Source organism: Neolamprologus brichardi, chromosome 8 (genome assembly GCF_056152115.1).
Source record: "Neolamprologus brichardi isolate AB-2024 chromosome 8, ASM5615211v1, whole genome shotgun sequence".
Classification (NCBI taxonomy): Eukaryota; Metazoa; Chordata; class Actinopteri; order Cichliformes; family Cichlidae; genus Neolamprologus; species Neolamprologus brichardi.
The window spans coordinates 4,079,713-4,088,062 of NC_142111.1; the positions used below are offsets into that span (position 1 = coordinate 4,079,713).

The 8,350-nt window shown below is 44.2% G+C and overlaps 1 protein-coding gene across 1 annotated transcript; it reads left to right on the forward strand.

Annotated features, from left to right (window-relative positions):
* Nucleotides 1-4,457: 4,457 nt before the first annotated feature.
* On the forward strand, nucleotides 4,458-8,086 carry LOC102796669 (transcription factor Sox-9-B-like). The gene is made up of 3 exons (XM_006796975.3): nucleotides 4,458-5,288; nucleotides 5,470-5,720; nucleotides 5,857-8,086. Exons 1-3 carry the CDS (start codon nucleotides 4,852-4,854, stop codon nucleotides 6,669-6,671), a joined length of 1,503 nt encoding a protein of 500 aa, XP_006797038.1. The 5' UTR covers nucleotides 4,458-4,851; the 3' UTR covers nucleotides 6,672-8,086.
* The last annotated feature ends 264 nt before the right edge of the window (nucleotides 8,087-8,350 follow it).

An 8,350-nucleotide genomic window follows, 5' to 3' on the forward strand; every position in this document is an offset into this window, starting at 1 on the left:
GAAAAACTCCCTTTTGACAGGAAGAAACCTCCAGAAGAACCAGGTTCAGGGAGGCCATCTATCTGCCATGGCCAGATGCAGGTCAGGGGAGGAAGACAGGACAAAAGACACACTGTGGAAGCCGAGGTTAATAAAACCTAATGATCCTCATCATGCTCGGACATTGCATGTGATGTTCCACAAGGCTCTGTACTAGGTCCAAAATTATTATTTATATAAATGATATTTGGAAGGTATCTGATATATTACAATTAGTATTATTTGCAGATGACACAAATACAGGGGGAATCTAAAGGAGCTGCTGGATACGTTCACTTCAGAAATGTGCAAAATTAAAAAATGGTTTGACAGGAACAAACTATCGCTAAATCTAAGTAAAACTAAAATCGTCTTATTTGGGAACTCCCAAAGAAACTCACAAGTGCAGATGATAATAGATGATAAAATAAGCTGGACGTCTCATGTAAATCATATACATAACAAAATTTCAAGAAGTATTTCAATTTTGAGTAAAGTAAAACACATTCTGGACCACAATTCACTGATTTCACTGTATTTGCATTACTATGCAGAGGTTTGGGGCAATACTTAGAAATGTTTGCTATCATCAGTCTTCATGCTGCAAAAAAGGGCCATAAGGATAAACCCTAAAACTGGTTACAGAGATCATACAAATCCACTATTCTTAAAATCAAAAATACTAAAATTCACAACTCTGGTTCATTTTCTCACTGTGCAAATTATATACAAAGCAATAAACAACCTACTTCCTGACAATATTCTTACATTGTTTTCTAAAAGGGAACGGGGAAACAATTTGAGGGGAGAATTAAAGTTAAAACATCCCCGTATCTGTACAACAGTAAAAAGGTTTTGGCATCTCTGTTTATGGAGTGAAGTAACTATATATATATATATATATATATATATATATATATATATATATATATATATAAAAACCTGTCTTAACCCTAATTTTAACAGTAGAGATAGTGTCTGTCTCCAGAATCCAAACTGGGAGCTGGTTCCACAGAAGAGGGGTCTGCAAACTGAAGGCTCTGCCTCCCAGTCTACATTTAAATACCTGAGGAACCAGAAGTGTGCCAGGAGGCTGAGAGAGAAGAGCTTTACTGGGGTTTAAAAACCATGTCTCCTGTCCTCATTGCCATAGCTGTGTGTCTGACACGATAGTATCAGAGACACCTGGTCTCACTGACATCAAGCAGAGCCCTGAGTAGAAACAACAGTCTTAGGCCTCGAACTTTCAAAATTTTTCACCAATCATATTCGGCCACCTTTACAAGTGAGAAGGCCCTTTGCTTTTTTTCATCCAAGTTGAATTTTTTTTCAGGCTTTTATCAGCTATTCAAAGATAACCAGGTGTAAAGTTGAACACAGGGTCATTTAAATGGGTCTTGTGTAGAATTTCTAGCACGCAAAGTCCCCTTTTTTAACCTGCTTTACATACTGCGAAATTACAGCTATGCTGTTTTCTAAAATGATGCCACACTCTGAACCATACTCCACTTCAGAAAGCAGAAAAACAATATTCAGAAGAAGTAAACAGCCAGGCTGCTCTTACGGAGAATTGAAGATGTAAGTTGGCTGTTAAAGCTAACGAATCAAATGGCAGAGGAGGTCAAACGTGTTTCTAAATCAGGGTAATGGGATCCAGTTGTGGAAGATGAATATATTTTTGTTCTTTGACTTAACCAAATAAGGATAAGATGGTATCACTGTTGCCTCACGTTTCCATTGTGATCTTCGATTTCTCAAAGTGGCATTAAAGCAAATCTTTAAAGTCGACTTTTCTAATACCGCTATTCGCTTTGTGGACTCATAATTGTGTCTTAGAAACCGCTCAGCTCCAGGTTGTGTCTTCCTTTTCTTTTCTTCCCTCTACACTTTCCAACACCCCCCTTCTTTTTTTTAGCCCCTCTTGGCATGTTTACTTGGTCAACAGCATCACCACGTTTCCCCCACTCTGCTCTGTGAGTCAATGCGTTCATGCCTCCGTTGCTCTTACAAGCAAACACGGTTGCATTTGGTGGCCTCGTGCAGCGGCATGCAGCGTGCACACGACCTCGCTGGCGTCCCACGAGCCATTTAACGCCGATCCAAACTGCTCCCTTCTATTTGTGTTCAAACTGAGTATCTTAAATAAGCGCCGCTCGTGTAAATAAACTCACAGTGGAACGGAGGAGTCGGCGATGTTAGGCTTTAGTGTTTTGGAACCACAGGCCTAATTGGTGAGGCAGAGAGAGAATTACTGAGAGTTTGAGCAGCCGAACTAAAAGCAAACAGGCGACGTTACAGCATCCAGAATATTCTCCCTTTTTAAAGCACTCAGGAGCAAGGGGAGAAAGGAAAAGCGGTGAGATTTGTCTCTGTTTAAAACAAAACCAAAAAAAAAAAGAAAAGCTGTGGGTGTCTGTGTGCAGCTCATTGAGCAACAAGAGCAGGCAGCAGAGTTAAATTAGCTCTTACCTGACATCTGTGAGCTATTAAAAGCAACTTCAGGTAGCACATGTTGTCCACATTAACCTGAACCGAGATTTACATTTCCACATCTCCACAAAGCATAATAAACAATCAAAAGGGGGGCATGTGCAGGCAGGTTACCATCATCAGTGACCGCTTCGAGAGCACGCCACAGAGTCGTCGGAGAACAGCGTGTCATGATTTCTGAGATGAATCATCATTAATTTGCAAATTTTGAACACATTTTAATCGTCACTAAATCCCTGTGATTTAAAACACAGCTCAGTGCGCTACATACACAGAAACAAAGTATTGATCCTATCGTGCTAAAATAAGTCGAGTACCAATACCACCGGTGGCAGATAGATTAAGCTCTACCTTCACTTACTACAGCTTTTAAAAGCTGTTTACACATTTATATCTGTTGTGTAATCATAATCTAAATCAATGATGTCTAACTCATTTTACATTGTGGACCCACCACTATGATCTTAAGTGGGCCGAACAAAAAAATGCTCCCCTTTCTTCAAGCCTAAATAAGTTTAACTGTGCAACTGTTAATCCCTGAGATATCAACATGTGTGTTGATAAAAAAAATGCTGCTGCAGCAAATGAAAGAAATCAGTCAAGATAACTATTTGGACTAAACTGTGGACAGTTGCTGTAGTAGATTGTGAAAACAGTAACTTTATGATTTAATTGTTTATTAATTGTTTTTATTGTGTTTATTTACCAGTTTATTAGCAGGAAAAGTTGAAAGTTATCAAAATACAGCAAAAGTCAAAAGTCTCTGTTGTCCTTCACATTTTTCCAGTGCCATCCTGCGGGCGTGACTTCCTGTATTTGCTGGGCTGATTCTGGCCCCGGACCCTTATGTTTGACACCCCAGACCTGCTTCTCTTACTTGTAAAGAGCTATTGTCACATTGCTGCCTTGCTACAGTTACATAGGCAGACTATATGCATGCATGCATTCATCAGTAATGTCACTACTGCTGAAAAACAGAATTTTTTTTTACAGTTCCTACTTAAAATGAGATGTGCATAAATTAATAAACCCTATAAAACAGCGCTTCTTATTGGAAGTCATATTGTAAAAGTAGTGTTTCGAATAAGTGCACGATTCCAAAGAGAATACAGAGTTTATAATACTGTGTAACAGAACTCTGTTTTATGAAGCACATTTGGAGGGGGAAGCAGGTAGAGGCCGGAGCTGAAGTTGAACAGTCAGCAAATTGAACAAAATCCGCAATTCACTGGATTATTGCTCTGTTGTTGGAAATGAGAAGAGCGACACAAATCAAAAGCTGATGTTTGACAGCAACTGTTGCTCTGCAGCAGGCTTCACTCTCCTCCTCCTCCTCCTGGCAAGCGCAGGGTGGCAAGTTTACTGATTTTCTAGACTGCTGTCCCCCCCTATTGTTCAGATGCTGTAACTGTAGGTAAGCTTCTCGGTTTGATGGAAGACGAGCAGAGAAAATGTTAAAGTAGGAGTAGAAAGTAATTGCAGCTGTTTGGGACGCCGGACTGCTGAGAGTAACACGGATTTGTTGCTAATCTATCTGCAGATCTTTTGCCTCTCGCGTCTGTTTGCAAAAATAATTTGTTTCCGTCATTATAAAATGCCACTTTGAGTAATTCATAATATATGGATCAATATTCAGTACGTCATAATAAATGTCCCCATGAAGCCTTAAAATGAACTAGAAAATTCAAAACTTAAAAGAAAATTTGAAAAATTAAACACAGCATGCAGACACTGGTGAGCAGTGCGTGCGTGTGTGTATGTGTGTGTGTGTGTGTGTGTGTCAAGGAAATGTGTGTGCTGCCCGCGCTGGTTAGGAGAAGGAAAAAATGGGATCAAATTCCTTCACTCTGGCGTCACATGTTGCCAGCCAATCGGATTAGGGCTTTCCTCAGAACCTTAAAGCGTTATAAAGCCCGCATGCAAAACGTTTTCAGTTCAAAGCACTCAAGCTTCTTGGGGATTGTACTCGGGAACGAGAAGGGAGCTCTTTACCGTTTCATTCTGCACAGCTGAACACAGAGTCGTACCTGCTGGCGTGTTTTGGGTTGTTTCGTGTTTTTTTCGTCCTTGCAAGTGCGGATCCGTTAGCAGAAACCAGACTTATCCTGGAGAACTCGTGCGTAAAAGCGCCTCATCTCCAGATCGGCTTTTACGCACGGTACACGGGAGAGAATTTGAGAATCTTCCCCGTTTTTTTTACCTGTTTTTTTGCTGAAAGGTTTTGCTCAAAGGCATCCTGGCAAGGTGAAGTGAAGTCAGAGGCTTTTCCCCTCCTCTCTCTCTCAAAAAAGCAGAATTAACTCCACGATTTCACGCGTAAATTGGCACCAAACAGTTTTTCGTATGAATCTCCTCGACCCCTACCTGAAGATGACGGAGGAACAAGACAAGTGTCTCTCTGACGCCCCGAGCCCGAGCATGTCCGAGGACTCTGCGGGCTCCCCGTGCCCGTCTGGCTCGGGCTCCGACACCGAGAACACCCGGCCGTCGGAGAACGGGCTGCTCAGAGCGGACGGATCTCTGGGCGACTTCAAGAAGGACGAGGAAGACAAGTTTCCCGCTTGCATCCGCGAAGCCGTGTCCCAGGTGCTCAAGGGTTACGACTGGACCCTCGTGCCCATGCCGGTGCGCGTTAACGGATCTACCAAGAATAAGCCCCACGTTAAGAGACCAATGAACGCGTTCATGGTGTGGGCTCAGGCTGCTCGGAGGAAGCTGGCGGATCAGTACCCGCACCTTCACAACGCGGAGCTCAGCAAGACACTCGGAAAACTCTGGAGGTAAGTGTGGATGCGCTGTAAATAGTTCGGCACTTTTTACGTAACGATTAGCATGCACTGTCTGATTTTTTTGTTAATATATAAATGTAGAATTTCATTTTTTCCCCACAGTTAGCTCCTTTTTGTTTATGAATTACAGCAGAAACTGACTGGTTTAATAATTGGTCATTTGTACGCACAGACTTCTCAACGAAGGAGAGAAGCGGCCGTTCGTGGAGGAAGCTGAGCGTCTCCGGGTGCAGCACAAGAAGGATCACCCGGACTACAAATACCAGCCCCGAAGGAGGAAGTCTGTAAAGAACGGGCAGAGCGAGGGCGAGGACGGCAGCGAGCAGACACACATTTCCCCAAACGCCATCTTCAAAGCTCTCCAGCAGGCAGACTCCCCTGCATCCAGCATGGGAGAGGTGCATTCTCCTGGAGAGCACTCAGGTGAGGACCTCCTGCCATCATTTCAGATCGTATAAGATAAATATTGAATTTCAGTCCAACTGGAATGCTTAAACAGTCCAAAATCTGTTCTTAATTTTAAAGCAAAATCTAATCTGTGTCATTTTGTGCCCTCCAGGCTCCCAGGGTCCCCCTACCCCTCCCACTACCCCAAAGACTGATGTCAGCTCAGGCAAGGTCGATCTAAAACGTGAAGTAGGCCTCCGCTCCCTGCCTGATGGTCCCGGTGGGCGACAGCTCAACATTGACTTCCGTGACGTGGACATCGGCGAGCTGAGCAGCGATGTCATCTCCCACATCGAGACCTTCGATGTCAACGAGTTCGATCAGTACCTCCCTCCCAACGGCCACCCGGGCTCCACCAACGCAGCGCCAGTAAGTTACACCGGCAGCTACAGCATCAGCAGCGGCGGCGCTCCAGTCAGCCCCCAGTCAGGAGGCACCTGGATGGCTAAAAGCCCAAACCAGCAGGGACAACAGCAGCAGCAGCACACCCTGACCACCCTGGGGAGCAGTGGGGCTTCAGATGGCGCTCAGACCCAGCACAGGACCCAGATCAAGACAGAGCAGCTGAGCCCGAGCCACTACAGCGAGCAGCAGGGCTCCCCACAGCACGTCAGCCCCTACAGCCCCTTCAACCTGCAGCACTACAGCCCCTCCTCTTCCTACCCGGCCATCTCCAGGGCACAGCAGCAGCAGTATGACTACCCTGACCACCAGGGGGGAGGCACTACAACTGCCTCCTCCTACTACAGCCATGCGGGGGCGGGGCAGAGCTCGGGGCTGTACTCAACTTTCAGCTACATGAGCAGCCCAAGCCAGAGGCCCATGTACACGCCCATAGCCGACAACACAGGGGTGCCCTCCATCCCGCAGAACAGCCCGCAGCACTGGGATCCAGCGCCGGTTTACACCCAGCTCACCAGACCCTGAGACACTTACAATGCAACACTTTACTCTGGGGGGGGAGGGAGGGCGGTTCCCCCGTCAATCAGACACTTGAACTCAGAAAAAAAAGAAAAAAAGAGAGAAAGGAGAGCTGGACTTGTGATTGGCTCACGTAGTGCCTTGCTATTATAGAAGCTATATATTATATTTTTAGAGAGATGGAAGACTTTAAGAAAATCCTCTGTGAGGACTTACTGATTGTCAATATTTCTGTAGGTACTGTTTATGTTTCATAATTTTTCTTTCTTTTCTTTTTTTTTTTAATATGCTGGCAGTTTGTAACCCATGGGGACATGGGGGTGGGGTGGGCAGAGGGTTAGGATAATTATTTGTACCTGTAGATATAAAATAAAATAAAAAAACAGCTTTATATTTTTTTTAACCAGTTCGGCAACTAACCACTGGCAGTAGTGCAGATTCTGGTTCTCTGTCAGGTTTCTGTTACTTTTTGTTGTTGTCGTCGTCGCCGCTTACTCTTTTTGCGTGCCGTTCAGCGAGTACGGTTCACATTTTATGCTGTTGGAGTCCTGTTGTTGTCTGTTAGGCAACACAAGAACAAAGAGAGAGACTTTGCCTCCCAGTGCCACGCTGTCTCGATGGCGGGGAGGGAGACCGCGGCCCCTTCCACCACCCGTGCCTTGGATTTAACATTTTCCCCCCGATGTTTTGTACTTTTTGTGCGTCTGCGCTCAATGGCTGCAGCTGAGATTACGCTTAACTGTCCAACAGTGTGTGCTTGACAGCCACAGGAAGTCACCTTTGACCCCTCCCCCCTGCGGTCTCCCCACTCCCACAGGCTGGTGTCCAGTATGCACCCCCCCAAACTTCACCCTCCAGGTCAAATCCAGTTTTATTTATTTATTAACTTTATTTCAAAGTAATTATTTTACATGCTATTCTTATTACTAATGAATTGCCCTCTTTGCAATGTAGAAAACATATAACCCCCCCCCTCTTTTTCTTTTTTCTTTTTGTTTTCCCAACCCAGGAGGTACGTAGACAAAATGGTACATGCTGTAGTCCTCTTTTTCTGGTTTATTTATCTTATCTAAATGTTTTAAGTATGTGTTTGCCTTTGTTTCGTGGGTTTGGAGGGGGGACTATCTAACAAAATGATTTTTATGTTATTTGTGAATTTTTCTTTGCGTCGGACTTCAAAATATGTCTGAAAGAACTGGAAAATAGCATCTCTCACAGTTCTCTTTTTGTTCATGCATTCACCAGAGGGGAACATACATCCTTTCTGCTCTGCAAGCTCCATTTCCTTTTCTCTGAGTATCAAAGAACTGATGATTCCAGTAATCGTTTACCCCCCCTTCCTGCAATCTTACCATGTATTTGTACTGTCTTTAAAGACACTTTTGTATATGTATTTGCAATAAAAAAGAAAATGCTATTAAAAAAAAAAAAGAGTTTGTCATTTATGACTCAGCATACAACTGCAATATCACAGTGCTGACTAACATATGACACCAATGTTGTTGATGATACTGGTGCAGTGAAAGGGTTAAACAAAGAGTGCCAAGAAGCAGCATTAGTGTTTGTTTTCCCAGAAGCCCTGCGTTTTTTTTCCCTACCCTCTTCCTCCTTCTCCTCCTGTCAGCTGGTGACAGCAGGGGGCTGTGAACCTTCTTGAAGGGAAGGGGTCTGGAGGTGGGCGTTGG

Excerpts from the sequence above, each read along its gene's own strand:
- LOC102796669 (XM_006796975.3), top strand. The coding sequence starts at position 4,852 with ATGAATCTCCTCGACCCCTACCTGAAGATGACGGAGGAACAAGACAAG. Across the intron at positions 5,289-5,469 it reads ACACTCGGAAAACTCTGGAG|ACTTCTCAACGAAGGAGAGA; the intron begins GTAAGTGTGGAT and ends TTGTACGCACAG. Across the intron at positions 5,721-5,856 it reads TTCTCCTGGAGAGCACTCAG|GCTCCCAGGGTCCCCCTACC; the intron begins GTGAGGACCTCC and ends TGTGCCCTCCAG.